Source organism: Cricetulus griseus, chromosome 7, assembly GCF_003668045.3.
Source record: "Cricetulus griseus strain 17A/GY chromosome 7, alternate assembly CriGri-PICRH-1.0, whole genome shotgun sequence".
Taxonomy (NCBI): Eukaryota; Metazoa; Chordata; class Mammalia; order Rodentia; family Cricetidae; genus Cricetulus; species Cricetulus griseus.
The window spans coordinates 13,857,656-13,881,122 of NC_048600.1; the positions used below are offsets into that span (position 1 = coordinate 13,857,656).

The following is a 23,467-nucleotide window of genomic DNA, read 5'->3' on the forward strand; positions in this document are numbered from 1 at the left end:
GGTGTGTGTGTGTGTGTGTGTGTGTGGTGTGTGTATGTGTGGTGTGTGTGTGTGGTGTGTGTGTGTGTGTGTATGTGGTGTGTGTGTGTGTGTGTGTGTGTGTGTGTGTGTGTGTGTGTGTGTGTGTGTGTGTGTGTGTGTGTGTGTGTGTGTGTGTGTGTGTATGTGTGGTGTGTGTGTGTGTGTGTGTGTGTGTGTGTGTGTGTGTGTGTGTGTGTGTGTGTGTGTGTGTGTGTGATGTGTGTGTGTGTGATGTGTGTGTGTGTGTGGTGTGTGTGTGTGTGTGTGTGTGTGTGTGTGTGTGTGTGTGTGTGTGTGTGTGTGTGTGTGTGTGTGTGTGTGTGTGTGTGTGTGTGTGTGTATGTGTGTGTGTGTGATGTGTGTGTGTGTGTGTGGTGTGTGGTGTGTGTGTGTGTGTGTGTGTGTGTATGTGTGGTGTGTGTGTGTGTGTGTGTGTGTGTGTGTATGTGTGTGTGTGTGTGTGTGTGTGTGTGTGTGTGTGTGTGTGTGGTGTGTGTGTGTGTGTGTGTGTGTGTGTGTGTGTGTGTGTGTGTGTGTGTGTGTGTGTGTGTGTGTGTGTGGTGTGTGTGTGTGTGTGTGTGTGTGTGTGTGTGTGTGTGTGTGTGTGTGTGTGTGTGTGTGTGTGTGTGGTGTGTGTGTGTGTGTGTGTGTGTGTGGTGTGTGGTGTGTGTGTGTGGTGTGTGTGTGTGGTGTGTGTGTGTGTGTGTGTGGTGTGTGTGTGGTGTGTGTGTGTGTGTGTGTGTGTGTGTTGGTGTGTGTGTGTTGTGTGTGGTGTGTGTGTGTGTGTGTGTGTGTGTGTGTGTTGTGTGTGTGTGGTGTGTGTGGTGTGTGTGTGTGTGTGTGTGTGTGTGTGTGTGTGTGTGTGGTGTGTGTGTGTGTGTGTGTGTGTGTGTGTGTGTGTGGTGTGTGTGTGTGTGTGTGTGTGTGTGTGTGGTGTGTGTGTGTGTGTGTGTGTGTGTGTGTGTGTGTGTGTGGTGTGTGTGTGTGTGTGTATGTGTGTGGTGTGTGTGTGTGTGTGTGTGTGTGTGTGTGTGTGTGTGTGTGTGTGTGTGTGTGTGTGTGTGTGTGTGTGTGGTGTGTGTGTGTGTGTGTGTGTGTGTGTGTGTGTGTGTGTGTGTGTGTGTGTGTGTGTGGTGTGTGTGTGTGTGTGTGTGTGTGTGTGTGTGTGTGTGTGTGTTTATGCGCATGCACCGCTCCTACAGCTTCCTCCTTCCTTTACTCAGGCTGGCTCAAACATCCCCAGGGAATATGCTCTGGTTCCCAGGAGTCCTAGCTAGCAAGACGCCACCACAATTCTGCCAGATGTGGCAACTGTGCTGACTGAAGTCCTTGTCACACTCTTTAGGACAAGACTCTAGCATAGCACTGGCCCAGCTCAGGCCTCTCACCTCAGACAAGAGTGCATGGGTTGCAAGGCACAGAAAGTTAGCTCATGAAGCAATAGATAAGGGACTGTGGATCTTAGTCTGCCTGGGTTGAGTAAAAAAAAAAAAAAAAAATCCCCCAAACTTCAGTGGCTTTAGGTACCACACTTTATGGTTTAGGGGGCCTGCCAGTTAAGAATCCAAGCTTGGCTTAATTGGATCATTCTCCCTTCTCCTCTCCCACCTCCCCCTGCTTCTGCTGCTGCTTCTGATTTCAATTTATTTATTTATTTATTTATTTATTTATTTATTTATTTATTCACCTATCTATTTAATTTTTGTGGCAGGGTCTCTCTATATAGGCCTGGAACTCACAGAAATCTATCTGCTCCTCTCTCCTCAGTGTTAGAATGAAAATGTGCACTACCACTCCCAGGGATTCCCCTCTTAAAGTCTCATAAAACTCCAGTCAAAGTTCTAGCTAAGCTACTCCCCATCTGGAGAATGGCTGCCTGGGGAAGGCCATTCAAGCCACTGGCAGAACACAGTTTTTGTGTTCATGGACCTACCTTTGGCCTCTGGCTTTGTGCTAACTAGGAGCTGGAGGCCCTCAGCATCTGAAGGCCAGACTGAGATACATTAGGCCTTGTCTTGACTGAAGGAGGGAGGGAGGGCGAGAAGGAGGAAAGGAAGGAAGGAGGGAAGGAAGGAAGGAAGGAGGGAGGGAGGGAGGGAAGGAGGGAAGGAAGGAAGGAAGGAAGGAAGCTAGGAAGGAGTGAGCTCTGTTACCTTCCCATGGTTTCCAGATCCCAAGAAACAAAATCCCCAAAACCCATCAGGGGAGTAGATGCTCGCAAGCATCTTCTAGATACAGGGCCAACTTTGCTTAGCTTTAGAAATGACAATGTTTAGTCCTTAGAGGGCAGACAGAGTAGTTGGGGACAAGTCAGAGACCAGACATTCCAAACCACCCCAGTGTCCTTGTATCTTCCTCCATCCTTCTCCAAGCCCCTAAAGTACAAGTTATTCCCCTTCCCAGAGGACCCCAAGCAGAAGACCTTTCAAAAGCTCAATTAGCCGGGCGTTGGTGGTGCACGCCTTTAATCCCAGCACTCAGGAGGCAGAGGCAGGTGGATATCTGTGAGTTTGAGACCAGCCTGGTCTACAAGAGCTAGTTCCAAGACAGCCTCCAAAGCCACAGAGAAACCCTGTCTCGAAAAACAAAAAACAACAACAACAAAAAAGCTCAATTAAATCATCAGTGTAAATAGATAATAGATACCTAGGACTCATGCCCCAGCCTGCATCCAGGATACCCAGACAAATGAGAATCCTCTTTGGGTTCTGATGGTTTGTAACCATACATGGCTGTCAGCTCAGAGTGAGACAGAACTCCAGGATCCTTGCTTCTAGTGCCTGGTACCCAGAAGCTGCTCAGTAAGTTTGAAGGTGATGGCCTATAAGGAAGAAAGAAGAGAAATTAAAAAGAAGGGCAAAGAAGGTAGACAGAGGAGATGAATGTGTTGGTAACGGTCATGGTAGTGAATCTAGCAAAAGTTCAAAGACCCCTCAACACTCTTGACCTGATGACTCCGAATGAGGTTCAGGGGCCAGGCACATCAGTGCTGCAAGGGAGCTTACCAAAGATACAGACCCTCTGCCCCCACTTACACCTCTGAAATCAAATCTACATCTTAGAAAGACACACCCCCGCACCCCTATCAATCTCTGGCCCATGCTTTAGCCTCCTGCCTTCCAAACCTGACTGCATACTCACCTGGGAGTTAAAGCAAAACAAAACTTGATGGAATGGTATCAAGATACCATCCTCCTGGCCTGTGGTCTTTTACAAAGCCCCCTGGGTATTTCTAACGTGCAGCAGATTTGGAGGCTCCTGCTCTAGTTTGATGTATCAGTTAGGATTGCATCCAGCTATATGTAGCAGTACCCCTGGTTATAGACAGACAGACAGACAGACAGACAGACAGACAGACAGACAGACAGATGATAGAAGTCTGGAATGATGGCTCCAGCAAGGGCCCAGATTCCTTTATGCTTCCTCAACTGTAAAGTCTTGGTATGAGACTATTGTCCTATTGCCGTCATAGTCACAAAAAAATGGCTTTTGTGCCCACAGACTTCTCATCTTTATTCTAGGCAGGGAAAGTGGTGCAGAGGGGAATGGGAGAAGGAATAAAGGTGAAATTTACATCCAAAGACACACATAAGTCAGCCCTTCCCAAGCTCTCTTGGAACACCACCAAGACACTTCAGTTTATATTTCAGGGGCCAGAATGATGTCATACGGCCACCCATGGCTGCCACAGAGATGGGAAAGCCATGCATTTTCATCTGAACCCAGGGTCATCTTGAACAAGAACTGTTTTGAGAATGACTACTGGTTAAGAATGCATCAGAGAACCTTGACTCCTGGAGCTCACTTCCTAGGTACCAGTTTCTGCCTTGAGGGACATGCTGGCCTCTGTGTGATCAATGTCACATCTCTCCATACCTACAGGAAGGTCAATCACTTTTGTCAGAAACCAACATCTCAGCCACACCTTCCTGATCTAGTTGGTACCAGCTATAGCTCCTCAGGTAGAAAGCAAGTAGCAGGGCTTACCATACCTTCCCAAGGCCTGACCAGAAGTGCCAGTGGTTAGGTGAGGCTGTGGAGGAAGCCTAGGAAAACTATTGAAAGCTTGCCCTTGGTCTGCAAGCAGTTAACTTTAGCTTACAGCAGTGCTTCATGGGAAGCATGCTCTGGAGGGATTTGGAGGCTAAACCTTAGCCCATCCAGTTCCCTAAGCTTTCAGTGTTGAGAACACGTGAGAGCCCCCCACACCCACCGAGGTGATCAGTCATGGGGTGTGAGTTCTAATACCACTGGGTCAGCATAGACAGGGACCCAGCCAATATGTAGACTCCCTGGCCCTAACCCTTTCCAAGACTGCTTTGCCCTTGCATCCCCAAAGGACAGGAACCACCCAGGACTACATTTACTCTAGCAAATTATTCTGTTTTCTGATGGCTTGGGACCAAAACCATGTCACTTTCTGGAGTCTCTGCATATGGGAGCTAAGCCAGCAGGATGCCTGGGGACACTGCAGGGGCTTGGGGAGAGGCTGCAGAGTTTCTTACCAGCAGTGCACCGTCACTGCGTCTGCTCGGTGCCTCCACCCCTTTAACCTGCTCCTCTGATTCACTTCCTGTGGGGCACAGGGGTTATGCAGGGAGGGCACCCAAGAGCAGCTCAGACTAGGGCTCCAGTCACAGACTGGGAGATACAGTCAGGGATATACTGTACCATCCATATGCACACTCTGCCTGTGCCTCTGCCGTAAAAGAACTCTGTGGTGCCAGCATACTCTGGGCCTCAGTTTCCCTAACAACCCACTAGACTCTAGCTGCCATTCTTCAAGGTGGGATGTTACAGCCTCTCAGGTTTTCATTTTTTAGTACTCAACAATAAGCACTTGATAGAGAATTAAGCCCTGGCTTCAGCTAACCGGAGTTTTCTGTATTCCAGACTCATGCCAAGGGATGGTTATGTATTTCCTATTTAACCTTCACATTGTAGAAGTACAACTATTGTCCCCATTTTACAGACAGGGAAACTGAGGCTCAAATAATGAACTGGGATTATATATAATATATAATATTATATATTATAGTGGAGAAGCTGAAAATAGTTGTCCAACATTAGGGATCCAGGCTCCTCCTACCTGTTGCTTTGCCTTCTATTTCCATGGTTACCTCATTATCTCAAAGACCTTCCCATAAGTCACTTGCCCTCTTCTACTAATATGCCACCCGGCAGAGCTTAGGCATTTGGCCACCTCTTGCAGCAAGGGAGGCTGGGAAAGTGTTCTGTTTGGATGATCCTCTGCCCAGCTAAAAATTGGTAGCTTTCTGTAATGAAGACAGTCTTGAGTGGTAAAGAGCACAGATTTCCTGTAATATCTAAATGACAGAGTTTAGTCATGTCCCCATCACTTACCAGATTGAAGTGGACATTCATTCATCCATTTATTCATTGAGACTGCTTTGTGCTTGGCATCATCAGAATTAAGATGCCAAGCTCTAGTCGGGAATATTGCTCCAGCCCCTGACTGTCTGGGGAACAGCTGGAATTCTTGAAGCCAACCCATTAGTAGTACAAGCTTCACGAACCACTGCCCCACTTCCTTGAGAAGACAGGACACATGTCCAGGTCCCACAGGCAACCATCACACAGGGACAGATGCGTGAGATAATGCCCAAGGCCTTTGGTCCCAAATCCAGGCCACCTTTCACTCATATACTGTGCTTGGCTCTCTGCCACCAAACCACAAGGTGGCTTCCAAGTTCTGAAATGAACACCCCATAGCATGGACCTTGATGTGGGGCCAGGTCAGCCTAGGTGGGCTTGAACTTTGCCCTCTGGCGTCCTAGCCTTTCGAACAAGCTACATCACACCTGAACCTTGGTGTCCTCTTTACAAAAATTAAGAAAGGACACATCTGAGCACACAGTAGGCACACACCCCGCCATGTCCCAGATTCTAGACTTACTTGGGGCAAGTGGACCCTAGTTGGCCTCCCAGAGACTGATAAGAGTCGGTTCCATGAGCCAGGGACACTCAGCCTCCATCTCCTCCCTGCAGATTTTAACGAGAATGGCTTCATTGATGAAGACGACCTCCAGAAAATCGTGTTAAGACTGCTTAACAGTGATGATGTGTCTGAGGACCTGCTGATGGATGTCACCCACCATGTATGTCTCCAGAAGGGAAGGGTGGAGCCTGAGGGTCTAGGCGACCACCCAAAGCCCCCAGATATCAGGCCACCTTCTTGGGAAGGGATCCAGAGTTAAGCCTGGAGCAGGTGGCACATACTCCCCCGGCAGCTGCAATAGGGATGGGCAGTGTGTGGGGCCCTGAGAAGTGGGCGCACACAGTGGAGAGAAGTATGCCTCAACTGTCTGTCTTTCCAATAAGAATCTTCGATTCCCCCCACCCACCCACAAGCCGCCCATGTACATGGATCACTGAGGGCGTCTGAGCACAGCAGCTTAGCATCATATGAACACATCACAACGTCCCCTCCCATGTTTTCATCAGGATCACAGTGCCCAAATGTAGTGGCAAGCCATGGACACAGCCCTGAAAATATAAGATGGGGACAGGCCCATGAGCTCTCTGTTGGGAGAACCCCCGAGGATTTCAGGATTGGACAGTGCCACCTCCTGCCTGACTCAGGCTTCTTACAATTCGGGGCTCATACCTACGCCCGGCTGATGGGGTGAATGGGGTCTACTGCCCTCACAGTCATGTTGGTGCTGGGGGCCACTGAAGAGAATCCTTCCAAAAAGGCCAAAAAGGCCAGCCGTGACGCCTCCTCCACCCCTACCTTAGTTCACACACCTTCACCTCTCTGTGGGGGAGGGGCTCTGAGACACTCTGCCATATTGTGTAGTCCCTCTACACTGTCTGTCTCCCTCTTGAGACCAATCTCCTGTTGGACCCTGGGCTTCTCTCAACCTCCTTCCTTCCACCAGGTCCTGAGCGAGTCAGATCTGGACAACGACAACATGCTGTCCTTCTCTGAGTTCGAACATGCAATGGCCAAATCTCCAGATTTCATGAAGTAAGGCATTCTGGAGGGAAGGGGCTGTCCAGCAAGGCTGGAGGCAGGGAAGACTCCCCCTAGTGTCCCCTAGACCAATGGCACATCTCAGTCTTGCCATGGAAGCCATGTATTTCCCGGGCTCCACTGATTCTTTCAGAAGTAGTAAAACTGAAGCATCTGAGAAATCAGCTAACCTTGGGAACCAAGACAAGGGATGACAGGATTCCAAGGTTTATAAACCATGTGTGGGGTTGGTGCCACCTCATTACCCCTGATGGCCAGGACATCTGTTTACATCACATCTGACCTGAGTGTCACCCACTGTTACCCAGATACACTGGAAGCTTTGGGGGGATGGGTAGAGAGGGTTTGTTTAGCAGTGTAAGGGTGACAGTGAAGTCACAAGAGAAGCAATTAATTCCACCTGAGAGCAGAAGGGCCTCAGTGATGCCTGCTCCAGACTCCCTCCAGGTGACGGCCCTCTGTGTTTCCAAGGCCATATTTGCCAGTCTTCTGGTTCCTTCCAATTCAGAGCAAACACATCCTCTCTAGAGATGGTCCATGCCATGACTGAAGAGAATAGCCTTCCTTGTGCTGAGGCGGCATCTGCCCACATGTCTCTCTAGAATTTTAGCAAGAACCTTGCCAGGAGCCTGGACAGCTGCTTGTTCTCCTCTCCTCCTCCCCCTTTCCCCAACCCATCTCTGCCTCTATTGGCTCGACTCGACTCTACGCTTACCTTCCATTGCACACCTGCACCTCTGGATTGTCAGGCTTGGAGGTCAGCATAACAGTTTAGGATTCATTTTGATTGAGCTTCAATGACTCTCATGTGTCTCAGCTCAACTCTAGATTCTCAAAGGGGAATTCAGCTGGGTCAGGTGGTCCATGCCTCTTCCAACCACAAGGATGGAGATGAAGGCTTCTGACTCCATCATGGCTACTACCAGAGGGCTGTGGCTAGGGCAGAACCTACATAGGTTTAGACAAAATTCCTCATCCTCCACAACAGCCCACACAACATTGGTGCTGGAATCCTATTTGTCTTGCACTTGTGACTAAATCATTCCCATTTCTTTCCCTTAGTTCTGGCACCCCAAAATTTAGAAACCATGCGTGTTCTGGTGATGCTAAGAGAAGCTTAAGAAAGTTTAGGAACTGGAGAAATAGCTTAGTTGGTAAACCATTTGCTACACAATTGTGAGGACCTGAGTTTGATCCCTGGCATCCATATTAGAAGCCGAGTATGCTTGCAATACAAAGGCTGGGGAGGCTGAGACAGGATGGCCACTGGGCTCCCTGGTGCCAGCAAGAATTTTGTCTAAAAACAAAAAATAAGGTAGATGGCTCCTGAGGAACCATACTTGAAGTTGCTCTCTGGCTTCCACACATGTGCGTGTGTGTGTGTGTGTGTGTGTGTGTGTGTGTGTGTGTGTGTGTGTGTGTGTGTGTGTGCGATCATTATCTATAGAAATGGCTAGCCGAGATTCATTCTTTCAGTTCATTTCGGATTCATTTCTGGGGATGTTGATATGGAGGCAACCCTGTGATCCAGCAGCCTTGAGAGAGACCCCTGCGCCCTGGCATGGTGGGACCTGATTTGACGTATGACCATCTCTGTCCCTTCTTCACCTCTGGACTATTGTTTACTAAATAAATAATGTTTTCCTAAGCCCATCCGTCCCCACCGCCTTTTGAAAGCAGGGTCCTACGTTGGGAGTTAGTGTTGAGAGTGGCTCGTTCTATGGCTGGGGTTTGCCAAAAATTCCAGGCAAGCCAGGGTGGCAGTTTTTTCGAGGACAGAGTTCAAGCCTCAACCTGTGTCGGAGGAGGGGACTGAGCCAGATGGAACGAAGTTCAGAAAATATTCAACCCTCCCTCCTCTGGAACCTACCCGTGTCCCACAGTCTTGCAGGGCAGTGTCAAGGATGTGTGCGCATAACTGTCATTCCAGCTGGCGCCTGGCTTCTCTGTCTTCCTCCCACAGAGAAGACATCTTGGCCCTGCTTGCCACCCTTGGGCTCTGGGGATGGGACCATGTGTGACCAGCATTTAGGGCTTATTTGCTTTGCTATTCAGCCAAGCCCTGCAATGAATTTGGCGACTCTGGGGACACTTTGGGGTCCAGCTGGCCAGAGACTCTGGGACATAAGAGAAACTCATCATGAGAAGCTCATCATGAGAACTGTGGCAGCTGCCAGATGGCTACCTGCTGGGCATTCGGTTTTCCTCATCCTGGTCCGGAAGGAAGCAGATAAACACTAATTACACAGGAAGGGTTATTTGGTTACAGTGTACACTTGAATCCTGTCCTTAGGTCTTGACTCACCTGTTCAGAGGCAATAGGTACCCAGTGCTCAATGAGTCCCCTTGATCATATCCAGGAGGGGATGGGATGCTGGGGTAGCCCAATGGCATAGTACACTCCCAAGCTGAGATCTCCTCCTCTGAACCACCTATGGGGCTGTTATGTCCTGCCCTCTGCCCTGTCAAAGTCTCCCAGGAGGTCAGAAGCAGTCTTTGACCCTCAAAGGTCACCTAGGCTTGTGACCTTGGCACCCACTCCCTGTGGCCAAGTTGTAAAGAGTAGTTTAGTCCCAGCTAACTCCTGTAGCTCTTCAACAAATAAGTTCACTCAGCAATGGTGGTGCACACCTTTAGACCAGCACTTGGGAGGCAGAATTAAATGGATCTGGTCTACAGAGCAAATTCCAGAACACCCAGAACTACATATAGAAACCCTGTCTCAAAAAAAAAAAAAAAAAAAAAAAATTTAAAAAAAAAAAAAAAAAAAAAACAGGAGACATAAGCTCAGAGGTAGATACTTACTTAGCTAGCTCCTACCTGTCCATGCTGAATACAAGATACACAGATGACTTCCCCCAAAAGACCCAGTTCAAATCTTGTCTGTGCCATTTCCTTACTGTGTGTGCTTGGGAAACTTTCTCAGAATTCTGGAAGTTCCATGTCTTCAGTGAAGCGGGTAATGCCGTCCTCACATGTTATCATAAGATATGCCTTACCATGTGTGAGGTTTATTTTGATTGTCAATTTGATTGGACTAAGAAACACCCAGGGAGTTAGTGACACACACTTTTGAGGTGTTTGCAGAGCCAATTAGCTGAGGGTGGAAATCCAAATCGGAATGTGAGCAGCCATCCCATGGGCTGGGCTCCCAGACCGAGTAAAGGGAAAATGAAAAAGTCATAGCTGAACATTGACACCCAGGGCAATTGTTTGGGAGCCATGGTACCCACCTAGGGACACGGGCTGGGTGTTCTCAATTATAGCAGTTTAAGCAGATGTGAGGTCTCCATACCTGAGTGACTGCCAGGGCAGCCTTGTGAGCCTGACCTTTGTCAGACCCACTGGCCCCACTGACATCAACTTGGGAGCAGCTGGATGGCCCACAGCAGCTGGACACGGAGTCTTAGTTTGAATCCCTTAGGCTTAGCTCTCCGCCAGTCACTTGGGATACCTTCACGCGTAGTGACAGGATCCAAAGGAGAGGCACATGGGATGGTTGTGACTGGAGGTTTTATTGCCAGCAAGCCAGCCTGGTCAGGCAAAGGCTCCCTGGCATCAGTCTAGTTTCAGGCTCTGAACTCGAAGTATCGGTCCCTCCTTTGCCGCTCTTGTGAGGAGACCCTCTTCCCTGATGGGAAGGTCTGGCAGGGCTTCACGTAGTCAGAGGACACTCTTAAAAGGTTCCATTTATCCTTCGGGCTCAGAGGAGGCCTGGGGGTAAGGATGGGTCCATTGTCAGCAGAATGCCTGGTGGGGAGGGTCAAGAATATTCACCATAGCCCTGTGTACCCCCAATAGCTTTGTGACATCTGCAAAGTCATGTGACTATGGATTCTGGTCCCTTCTCCTGCTGGAAACAAACCCATGTAACAATGAAGTGCTGTTATTGTTAACCTCATTGGCTTTGTTCTAAATGAAGCTCTGCATACAAAGCACTTAACACAATGTAAGGGAAAGAGTAAACACTCAACCGTTACAGGAGATGGCTGCTGCTGCTGCTATGGTAAAGATGATGATGGTGATGATGATGGTGAAGGTAATGGGGGTGATGATAGTGTTTATGATGATGATGGGTGAGGAGAATGGTTGTGATGATGGTGAAATGATTGTGGTGGTGGTGGTGGTTATGGAATTCCAAAAAGGTAGAGATGCTCCAGGTTATAGAACTGATCACTGACCTTCCCTAGCCACTTACAATTAACTATTTGGGTCAGAAATGGCACTGTCAGAAGCACAGACTACTGGGTAATTTAGTGAAGAGAGAGCTACAAGGATCTGAAGATTCAAGAGCACATCTGGTAAGAACTCAGGAGACCTGTCCCCATGGACACACTGGCTCAGAACCGCCTCATTAGAGAGACGGTCACACTCAAAGGCTGAGCTGACTGCAGCAGACATAGGTTCCCAGACTGGGTCTCCAACTACCAGGCCACCCGGCACAACTCCTGAGGTCCTCACCAGACTCAGCTTACCTACTTATCAACAGACCCACCTATGTTACAGAGAGGCAGTGAGACAATGTCTGCAAAGTCTATCAAACTGTGTGGGAACAGTTGCTTTCTCTACATCTGGAAGCTGAAGCCGGGCTCTTGAGGTGAGTAGGGGTTAAGAAGGGTTAGAAACCCTAGACCTTCCCACTGACCTCTGAAGAGCCCCTCCCCAGATGGAGAGGGGTAGGTTGCAAGAGTGGAGTGAGGAATGGGCTTGGAGTACTGCTGGTCTCTAGCCCAAGGATAAGTCACCACCCTAACCCATCCATAGGCACTTAGGAATAAATGAGTGATCCCTCAGATGGCAGGAGTGAGTGGCTCTGCCTGGCTCACCTTGCAGGGCAAAGTAGGTCTTCCCTGGAGGTGGGCCAAGACTCTCCCAGATAGCCCCAGGTGTGAGGGCTAGGCTGCAACACACTTTCTTGCATTTTTTACTTGTCTAGTTAGGCTTTTAAGGTATCTTCAAGTCCTTGATGTGTGACTAGGTTCCCAGAACATCCCAGACTGGGTTCCATAAGAGGGGGCTAGAAGATGGGGTAGCAAGTGGATGGCTTGGCTCTAGTCAATGTAGTATCCTATTCAACCACCAGAGGGCAGTAGCAGCTCCAGGTTTGGACTGGTGCAGCTTTGAGAGGGGGCCTTTGTAGAGGAAGCAGTGAGCAGGTTCTCACTAGCAAAGGTTGTGGAATAAGCCTCTTGTCAGGAAAACACTTTCTGATTCTGCCCACTCAGGTTCCTGGCATTCTTCCTCCACAAGTTGCTGGACCTGGGACCCTCCCTGCAATGCAACTGCTTCTGATGGCAGGCACCACAGGTTAGGTTGCTAATTGGTTCTGAGTATCAGGGCTCTAGGGTTGGATGAAGAATGGGTGCCATGAGTGTGTGTGTGTGTGTGTGTGTGTGTGTGTGTGTGTGTGTGTGTGTGTGTGTGCATGCGTGCATGCGTGCATCCATGTTCACAACAGAGAGGAAGACGGCGACACTCACAGGTCAGTGGGTAGGGGGTACTGGTCCCGCTCCTTCACAGGCAACACGAAGTAGGGAACACGGGGCATCATGCCACTCTTGTCCTGGTAGTACATCCGCTGCTGTTGTGCTCTCTACAGCTCGGCCAAAGAACACACAACCGGTTGTTACTGTGTCACCTGTGCTCAGCTATACCTAGTCAGGAGTAAAAAGTCTCCCCCATACTCCTGGTACAGTCCCCAGGGATCCAACCTCAGGGCTGGCTAACCAGCTGTTGTCCTCTAGCCTCAGTTCCTCCTCTGCCCATCAGGTATGTTGACACCCACATATCAGGTTTGCTACAGTGAGTAAATGAGACCAAGTGACTAATAGAAGTTCTGAAATCCCAGCTTAACAAATACATGTCTATCTGCTGTCCACACACCCATGCCCTAAGCACACCTACCCATGTCCACACACACACATGTCCTAAACACACATACCCATGTCCACACAAGCTCTGCTTCTCCTTCACTCCTGGAGCAGGTATGTCTGTGTGAGTCAAAATGGAGGAAAAGGCTTCCACTGACACACTGAGATGGTCCCATGGCTTCTTGATGCCTGAGATCATCGGCTCATCCTGCCCCTGGGGAACGTTCCTCCCTCAGACAAGTCCCCTGCTCTGGTATCAAGCACAGTCTGTGTTCTTCCTCCTACCAGGTGCTCTCTCTCTCTCTCTCTCTCTCTCTCTCTCTCTCTCTCTCTCCCTCTCTCTCTCCTCTCTCCCTTCTCTCTTCCTCTCTCTCTCTCTCTCTCTCTCTCTCTCTCTCTCTCCTCTCTCTCTCCCTCTCTCTCTCTCTCCCTTTCTCTCCTCTCTCCCTCTCTCTCTCTCTCTCTCTCTCTCTCTCTCTCTCTCTCTCTCCGTGTGTGGGGGGGCATGAAGGAAGATGCTGCAAAGAACAGGGCTCCTAGAGCTAGCATGAACCAAACCCTCAATCCAACCAAGGGAACAGGCCTGTGTGCCTGTGCTGTACTGGGACACTTGATGAGCCAGAGAAACAGAAGTACCAAGTATGGATAGGTCCCTTTCATCTTCATCTCTTCATCAGGCAGTTTGGTCCAATCTGGGCTAAGGATGACCCAGGGTACATTCTTAGAGGAATGGAGACTGTGGAGGTTTAGTGGGTACCAGTAAATTCCAGTGGGGCCTTAGATTGTGTATGATTTTTCCCTGGGGTTTGTTTTGGGCCTTCAGGTAAGAAGCAAGCAAGTACCCTATGCTGGCTAGTTTTATGTCAACTTGATACAAGCTAGAGTCATTTGGGAATGGGAAAACCTCAATAGAGAAAATGCTCCCACCAGTTTGGTCTGTAGACAAACCTGTGGGACATTTTCAGGATTGATGATTGAGGTGGGAGGGCTCAGACCATTGTGGGTGGTGCTAACTCTGGTAGGTAGTTCTGAGCAGCCACAGGGAGCAAGCCAAGTAAGCAGCATTTCCCCCAGGGCTTCTTGCTCTGGTTCCTGCCTCCCCATTCCTGTCCTGGCTTCCTTCCATAGTGGACTATAATATGGAAGGGTAAGCCAAATAAACCCTTTCCTCCCCAAGTTGCTTTTGTCATGGTGTTTTATCACAGCAATAGAAACTAAGATAGAACCATAGAGTTAAAAGACTAGAGGGAGCAGAAGGAAGGGGCAGGAGCACCCCTGAAGATTCCCCAACTACACTGGCTGTGAACTGAGCAAGACAGAGCCGCAGAAACTCCTGGGATATGGAAGATCTCCTCTGGCCCTGAAACTCTGGAAAAGACATCCCCCACCACCACACCCCCAGCCATCCAGGCCTTCCCAGGCTGTGACTGTGGCCAGCTTACCTGGTAAAAGTCAGTGACCTCAGCGTTCCGCCCCATGTCCAGGTTGAGTGGGGAGTAGATGGGCAGATGCAGCCAGCGATCCCAGTTCTTTATGTGGCTGGCCAGCACCATAGTGGGGTTAGGGGAGAAGATGGTGGGAAAGCGGCCCCCACTGAGGAGTGCACAGCCCTTCTCCAAGGCTGTGTTACGGAGGTCCTGGAAGTACTTGAAGGTGATGGTGCCATAAGGGGAGCCAAAGGAGGAAGCCACACCGGGGACATGGCCTTTATACCTGTAGGGATAGTGGGGAGGGGGCTGGTGGAGGAAGATGCAACTTCATGACATCCATAGCCAGTTCCTAGACAGGCTCTTGGCAATTGAGGGTTCCTGTGTCCCTCTGGCTGTGCAGGATTCTTTTTGTTTGTTTTTCGAGACAAGGTTCCTCTGTGTAGCTTTGTAGACCAGGTTGGCCTCGAACTCACAGAGATCTGCCTGTCTCTGTTTCCTGAGTGCTGGGATTAAAGATGTGAGCCACCACTTCCTGGCTTCTGTGACAGGATTCTTAAAGAGCACTAACCTGCTCAGGTCTTTGGAGGAGGTCATGTGAACAGGTCTTTGGGCTGCTTCCTTGGCACAGAGGGGTTGACTGGGTGGTTGTCCTTTAGACCATAGGCCTCTGAACCTCTCAGGGAGCCTACAGGCAAATCACCAGGGCACGGATCCCCCGGCTCTTCAGGGGCCAGGCAGAAGACTCTGGGCTCTGTCTAGCCCTGGTCTTCTACAGTCATCTCATTTATCTTATCATAGGGGGCGGAGAGAATAGGAGACATTGGCAGGGCTTGGCAGTGAAATGCTGTGGGTTTTTGGTTTTCTGCAGCACAGGCCTCGCTGGGTCTTGTTCCTATGAACCAAAGTTCCCTAAAGGAGTTGCACCTTCAACTAAACTTTTTTTTCAAGGCTGGGTAGCTGATTCAAACTTTGTTCTAATCGAAGAGGTTGGAATTGGAGGGGTGGGGATGTTGCAGGTCCAGAGCCTAATCACATTCCATCTTGGGCTATCTGTAGCCCTCTAAACAGTCATTCCTTGTCCACCTTTGTGTCTGACCTCATATCCAGCGACTAATAGGTAAAACCCTTTTGAGTGCACTAACTTAAAATCTAATTTCTACCAACCAAAGGGCTGAGTAGGAATGCTGTCAGATAGCATGTGGGGACCATGACAGAGGAAACTGCTCCAAGCTCCTACTCAGTAGTTCCACCAATGCATTTTTAAAGTGACTTATGACTTTCTTCATTCTGTTACTATAAAAGCTTCATTGACCTGTCACCATGTCAGAACACGGAATTCAGAGTAATATAACTCTGAGTTCTGGGCCCACACACACTCATATTTGGCTCTAGAATAAACTCTCTCCTCTCATTTTAGGTGAGAGTTGTGTTGTTTTTAATTAAATTTCCTTTTGAAAATATCATGCATGAGTGCTGGGTTTCCGTCTTTTCCATTCATCCCTCTTCTAACTCCTCCTCAAGATAATTGTGGTTTTCAGGTTGACTTTTCCATGGACTCACAAGACGCTTATTCAAGTGATCTGGGAGCCTTACCAAGGATCTGTGGTGCTAACCACCCTTGAACAACTCTTTTGATGCCAAAAGAGGCCCAGCAAGAGGAACAGAAGATGTGAAAGCAAGGCCTTAGTGACTCTTCTGAGATGGGAGACCCTTGGCTACATGAGGCTTACAGAGGGAGGCTGCCCAGCACATCAGACACAGCCCGAAGCTTTCCAGTCTGTATAGTCACTATGCCCTCCACTCCTCACCTTCCAACACCTGATTCCCCTTCGTGCTGCTGTCGGAATTGCCGATGATGGCTTCTCTGCTGTTAGTGCAGAGGGCATCTCTCCTCCACCCTGGAAATGTCACTTTCCATTACCCTGTTCTTTGTACCCACTTCCCTGATCATTCTTTTGAGTCTCTTCATCCTTTTCCATTCATTTGAGAGACAGAGAGAGAGAGAGAGAGAGAGAGAGAGAGAGAGAGAGAGAGAGAGGAGAGAGAGAGAGGAGAGAGAGGGAGAGAGAGAGGAGAGAGAGAGGAGAGAGCAAGAGCGTTCGCGCGCAAGAGAGCGCACACGAGAGAGAGAGGAGGCATACATATGTGGAGGTCGGAGGTCAATGTGGGCATTATTCTTCCATTGCTCTCCACCTGACAGGGTCTCTCACTGAATCTGGAGCCTACCTGGCTGGTCTGGCTCTCTAGTGAGCACTGTGAACCCTCCAGCCTCCCAGTACTCAAGTTACTGATGTGTTCTGCCATACTTGGATTTTAAACTTTTATGTGGGTGATAGGCAGCTGGATTCAGACTCTCAGTCTACCTCTGTCTTAGCCTTGTTCTATTGCTGTGAAGGGACACCATGTGCAAGGCATCTCTTATAAAAGAAAGCATTTAATTGGGAGCTTGCTTAGAGTTGCAGAGGTTTAGTCCATTACCATCATGGCAGGGAGCATAGTACTGGAGCAGTAGCTATGATTATAGCCTGATCCCCAGGCAGAGAGGAAGAGAGAAACACTGGCCTCGAAGCCCACTTCCTAGTGACACACTTCCTCCAACAAGGCCACACCTACTCCAACAAGGCCACACCTCCTAATCCATCTAATCTTATCAACTAGTTTAACTCTCTGCTATCTAAGCATTCAAATATATGAGCCAATGATGGTTATTCTTATTCAAGCCACCACATTTCACTATGGCCATCATAGACTTGTAACTATACCATAATGCAAAATGCATTTAATCTAACTTCAAAAGTCCCTATAGACTTTCACAGTCTCAACACGGTTTGAAAGTCCAAAGTTCAACTCTCTTCTGAGACTAAGTCAATCACTTTACTGTAACCCACTGAAAAATCACAATCAAAAAGCAGGTCACATATTCCCAACATATAGTGGTACAGAATATACATTACCATTCCAAAAGGGAGGAAAGTGATGATATAATGGATCAAAAAGCAAGACCTAAAACAAGCAGGGAAAACATAAAATTCTGCATCTCCATGTCTGATGTCAAAGTGCTCTCCTGATCTCCAACTCCTTTCAGCTTTGTTGACTGCAGCACAACTTCTTTCTTTTAGGCTGGTTCCACAACTATCTTCTTGGCAGACATCCTAGATGTGACATCTCCAACATCTTGAGAGTTCCAACAAAATCCAGGCTTTACCTTCATAGTTTCACATAACGGCCTCTCTGGACCTCCATGCAGAGTTACCCCTGATGTACACCTGGTCTCAGCAGCTTTCTTTACCTACAAAGGGAGATTCCACGACCCCTTTCCTGTATATTCCTTGGTAAAGTCCAAACCATATGGTCAAAGATGCCAAGTTCTTTCACTTGTAGGGGCTGGAACTTGGTCCCTTTGTTCAATTACATGTGTATCAGCTTTCTGTTGTTGATGGATTCCTTTACTGCTTAAACTTTCCTTTAAATTCCCTTTCACAAGCTCTTAATGGCTGGGGTTCCTTTGGGGTCTGTTCTTACACACAAGCCATGGCCGTAACCATAATCTAGCCTAGGAGTCCTCTTCAAGCACAAAGCAAACTACACAGCTTTCAAGATCTTTCCAAGGTGTGACTTCTCACTCCTACTTTGCCCAACAATCTGGCCTTAACTCCATAATGAGTTTTCCCTAGCTGTCCAGGTGAAAACGCAGACATCTACCTCCCTCACGTCCAATCAGACAGCAAGCCCATCACTCCACCAATATCACTTAAGCTCAGTCATATCTCCTTCATTGAGACTGACTACAGCATCATTGGTCTCATAACTGGGCTCAAACCTCTGCTCCTTGAATCCATTCAAGGAGTCCAGACACTGCACTGCCCTACATCACATCCTTAGTGAAGTTAAAGCCCTGCCAACCTGATCTCAAGGTCACCTGACATCACAAGCCTAAGGGGCACTGTTCATTCCACTCCCTCCTGATTTTTTTTTTTTTTTTTGAGACAGCATCTCACTATGTAGCTTTGGCTGATTAGAACTAAGCTGGTCTCAAACTCAGATATCTTCCCGACTCTACTCCCTGAGTGTGTTACAAAGCTCTGTGTCCCGATACTAAATGGTCCCTTGAGACCTGTCAAATAACACACCTAAGAGCTTCTCCCTCTCCTAGGTCTAAATGGGTATCTGTTCCCTTTGCATCCTAAAATTCCCTCCATCACCTGCATCTCTTTCTGTGCTGTTCAGATCGCTACACCTCTTCATGCCCTCCACCAGATGTGAGCTTCTCAGATGCAGGATGGGTTTGTTTTAAAGATCTCAGTGCCTAGTTCTTCATACCTGGTCTGGCACATGATATGCGGGGAGAAAACAAACTGTTTATTAAACAGACAAAATGATGAGCAGATAGTGTCTACGGTAGTGGTGATGGGTACAGTTAAATGTAGATTAACAGACACCAGAAAGTCAGGAACTTGTAATACATGCCCTAGGCAATGACCACCCTTCCTGAGAATTGATATCCAACCACACACCAGGGCAATCCCAGATAAGCCCTGAAGGTACAAAGAACTACAGCTTGTCTGTTTCTACATTCCAGACACTCATCCTGCCCCAAGAGTTCTCTGTCTCCAGAGGCCCCCTTGGGCCTCTGCTTCCTTAACAACAGGCGTAGGCCTAGAATTAGGCAGTAATATATGATTTCCTTCCCTGTATCTTCAGAAAAAAATGGCAAGAGAAATTGTAGAGTGAAAGACCTGCTGGTTGCTTTCCAAATATATTGTGGTCAAAATATCTCAAGTCCCTCAGGTTTCTGGTCCCGTCATTCCCACCAGTGGAACTGCTTGGGATCTGGTAGCAAGGATTGTGCCTGGGTTGGAGCAGTATGTAAACCGCAGAGGTGGCCAAGCTAGGAGATCCCACCACTGGCTTCACGGGTCTCTCTCTAGCGCCTTCCCTCTATTCTTTGACTTCATCATGGGCTCTTCATGATACTTTTCCATCCACTCCAGAGCCCTTTCTCTTCTGGGTCCTCCTGGACTTCCTGCTGACAGCCATGCCTCCTCTGACATAGAAATTGAGGGCCCAGGGGTCTTTGTTGCCTCCCCTGTGAGCCTGTGTGGCCACCTTGGCCACTTTCAGTAGACAGAATGCTCCTCTCTACCATAGCTCATCCCCTCCTGGGTCTGGGGTCTACCTTTCTTGCCTCATTGTCAGGTCTCTTCTGTTTCTCTCAGCCTCTTCCCTCCCTGACATGGTTAATGTCTCCTTTTCTCCTCACTTCTGCCCTCTGCCTAAAGATGTGCCCTAGTCTTTTCTAGACTGTGAAGCTCTGTATACTTTGCTGCCTTCCACATCTGACCCTTTTCTCTTCCTTTAGGTCTCTATTTCTCTAACAAATGACACAGAACTTCTGTCTTTGTTTCTTCAACCCTGGTCTTTCCTGACTCCTCGCAATCCCTCTTCCATCCCACCACTGAACCATAAACCTCTACTGGTTTAATCAAGGCCATTCAAAGCCATCCAATGTCTTTGGCTCATTTGTACCAATGACAATCCCTGTTTGGAAGGAAGCAACTCTGAGAAGCAGAAACAGAGTTCCTGAGATGTCTCGTGCTATAGAGGAAATCTCCTAAAATGGAGATTCAATAAACAGCAAAACCGAAGACAGTAGGTATGAGAGGGAGGTATTGCTTCATCTTTCCTTAGTCCCAGTGAGACTGGAGCTTCATGACTCTCTTGCTGCTATGTTATGGGGGGAGAGCATCTGAGGGGTGAGTTGACCAGAAGGTTGAGCTGCTTACAGCTCCTTTTCTCTGGAAGGAGGGATGCATGCTTTGCCTTGCCATGCTAGAAGCCCCAATTAAATGTTTTCCTTATAAGAATTGTTATAATCATGGTGTCTCTTCACAGTAGTGAAAACCCTAAGACACCACACCAATAAAAAAAAAAGAGAGAGAGAGAAAAGAATGGAGGGAAGGAATGAGGGAGGGAAGAGTGTGGGTTGTAGAGAACACTCTACAGGAAGCACAACCTGAGACAATCACACCAGCCAAGTGGCCATTGTATCCTTTCTTAGCATGAAGATGTAGAAAACAAAATACACAAGGCTCTCCCTAAAAGAAGTGTTCAGTGACAAACCCTGCCAAACGAGGGGTGACTCAAAGGAACGGCTCAGTTCAGTCAAGCAGAGGCTCTGTGAGCAGGAAGGCTGGTGATCTCCCAACCTATTCACAAACACGACTAGGAATAGCAGCCAGGTGAGCGCTGCTTGTGGAACAGAAGCTGATGTTATAAAACCTGTCAAGGTAAAAATAACTGGAGCAACCAAAATTGAGAGGTGGGTGGAGGGGAGAGAGGAACACACTAAGAATGTCTCTGAACAGTCAACCCATGCCGTCAAAAATGGAAATGCCGTCAAAAGTACACAACATAATGATTCAGCCTTTGTTGGCTTTTAGTCACTCTTTCCCTGCCCACCCCCCACCCCCACAGATCCAAGGATCTTGGAGGGATTAATATCTTTTTCTGATGAGTTGACATTTATTAAAGTCTGCCTGGTCTTTCCTTTTATTTCAGTTTCCTTCTCTTACACCCTGGTGAGATTAAATTTCACACTTTCATTTTGAGATAGCAAATAAGGTCTGATTGTATTTTTATGAAATGACTTCTATGTGACTTCACAACTGTCCTTTTTTCAGACCTAAGGTAGGCTTCACCAAATGGTAACCTTGGGTGTTAGACTTGGGAAGACTGACTGCTTTCATCTTTGCATATTCATTTAAGAGAGAGACAGACTGAGTGAGAGAAAGACAGAGCAAGAAGAACAGAAGTTAAAAGCCACCTTTCTGGGAACCTACTGTGTGGTGGCACAGTACTAGGGCATGGAGACATAAGCTCCAACTCTCAGGCAGAAGTCATGGTGTCATGAGGTTGTGTCTCGTCTGCCGTGCCGTGTAGGCAACCAGAAAGGACCAGCTTCAACCGAAGCTGGACCATGAGCAGGGTTCCCATGAAAGGCCAGGAGGAAAGGCCCACTCGCATTTCCTTTGGGAGTTAGGAGGACCACAAAGCAGGTGATTGCAGAGGTCTGGCTGAAGGTCAGTGCTAGTCATGGGTCATGTGTATTACCCAGGATTCTCTTTTCAAAGATTGGTTCCTTTGGCGAAAACACCACCACGGAAGACTTCATCTCCTGTGTGATGATGATGCCTGGCTCCATCTCAAGTCCCAGCTATTCTGCCCACAGAGGGAACCTGCTGGCTTCCCCTTCTGCCCAGCGTTCTAATGCTGCCCTTGCTAACACCACCCCATCTAGAAAACAGTGATCTGCTGTTTCTTCTCATTACCTTGCACATAGATCTCCCTCAGTTCTGCTCATGCATTCACCAAATTCTCTCTCTCTCTCTCTCTCTCTCTCTCTCTGTCTGTGTCTGTGTCTCTGTGTCTGTGTCTCTGTGTCTCTGTGTCTCTGTCTGTCTCTGTCTCTCTGTCTGTCTGTCTCTCTGTCTCTGTCTCTCTCTGTGTCTGTCTCTCTGTCTGTCTGTCTGTCTCTCTGTCTCTGTCTCTCTGTCTGTCTCTCTGTCTGTCTGTCTGTCTCTCTGTCTCTGTCTCTCTCTCCCCCTTCCCCTCTCCCATAACTATGTTATTAAGACAACCTCAATTCTCCTAGAGTCGTTCCTAGTCCCACCCCCAATCCCATCTATTCCCCCACTACCACCACCACTACTGTAGCCTGTTTCCAGGTCAGAGCAATCTCCCTCACCATTGGCCACTCCCCTCAAGACACCCAGGTCTAGCACAAGTACACACAGTGTCATACCCCTAGTCTCTGACACCATCAGTAGCTCCTCCATCTGCTGGGCTGATCTTCTGCCCCCAAGGGACTTGCCTTCTTCTCACTTGGGAAGAGCCAGTACTGGTTTCCTCCCTGACCCCCACCCTGTGCCTCAGGTGGATGTTTGCTATTGGGATTACCAACCTTGCATTCAGGCTTAAGTCCACACATATCCTGGTTGGTATTTTGTTTTGTTTTGTCAACTTGACACACTTACAGTCAGCTGGGGAGAGGGAACTTGAACTCAGAAAATGCCTCTATCAGATTGCCTGTAGGCAAGTCTGTGGGTTTTTTGTTTGTTTGTTTGTTTGTTTGTTTGTTTTTTAATGAGTGATTGATGTGGGCGGTGCCACCCAGGACAGGTCATCCTGGGTCATATAAGAAAGCAGGCTGAGCAAGCCATAGGGAACCAGCCAGTAAGCAGCACCCCTACATGGTCTCTGCTTCAGTCCCTCCCTTCAGGATCGTGCCCTGCTTGAGTTCCCACTTTGGCCTCCCTCGGTGATGGACAGTGATGAGATCTGTAAGGCAAATCAACCCTTTTCTCAAGCTGATTCTGGTCAGTGACTTCTCACAGCAACTGAAAGCAAACTAAGCCAGCATGCAATGCATGCTCACGGGAGGAGCAGGAAGTTCAGATCGCTGGGCAGTGTCCCTGACCTGTTCTGAAGGGAGTTCAGATTTCCAGAGGGCATGAAGCATCCTGCCCACAGGGCATTGGGCTCTTCAGAAGGAAGGAGCTGTGGAAATGAGACTTGTGCTTAGGATTCTTCTCTCCACCACCCCCAAGCTCCCTGCCATGCTCCTCCTCTGCTCCCTACCTCCCACCTTCTCTGAATGCCAAGACATTTGCATCCCAATAGAATAGAAGCCCCCTCCTCCGCAACTCTCTCAAGTTCTGCCTGCCTTCCCTTCTGAATTCGAAGCTCTGCCAGGTGTATGCATATGCACACATCCTCATTATTTAGCACTCAGAGGACATATCCAGAAGCTGGGCATGTGTCCCTTGGCTGCAGCTGGATGTGTGAGGCCGTCAGCAGACCCTATGGGGCTCTATAGAAGAACCTTCTGTTGCCCTGTTTCTGTTGGCCCTGTGACCAAGGGGAATGGCGGTGGCACAAGCTCATCTCCTACCCTCCCCTTTTCACTCATCTGTTCCCATGCTTCTCCATCTTCCTCTGCACACAAGCTAGGAGATGCTGAGCCAGGCTCCTGGGCCAAGACCACAAATGGATTCTAAGGCCCACTGTGGATCACTGTGTGTGCAGGGAGCAATCCCGTCCCTGCCTCTTAAGAGCACGGGCTGGCCCCATAGCTGGCATTAAAATTAATT

At 48.6% G+C, this 23,467-nt stretch overlaps 1 protein-coding gene across 4 annotated transcripts in view; it reads left to right on the top strand.

Moving 5' to 3' along the window:
• Positions 1–17,746, top strand: part of Cib4 (calcium and integrin binding family member 4) — a 37,322-nt gene extending 19,576 nt beyond the window's left edge. Inside the window, exons 3-5 of one of the 4 annotated variants that reach the window (XM_027424522.2) lie at positions 6,031–6,140; positions 6,924–7,012; positions 17,438–17,746. In XM_027424522.2, the coding sequence (XP_027280323.1) occupies positions 6,031–6,140; positions 6,924–7,012; positions 17,438–17,474 (236 nt within the window). In that variant the 3' untranslated portion in view covers positions 17,475–17,746. Of the gene's footprint in view, positions 1–6,030; positions 6,141–6,923; positions 7,013–8,475; positions 8,672–15,856; positions 16,266–17,437 lie in introns of those variants that run through there. The other 3 variants (XM_027424521.2, XM_027424520.2, XM_027424523.2) reach the window with 3 other exon arrangements.
• Positions 17,747–23,467: the final 5,721 nt, after the last annotated feature.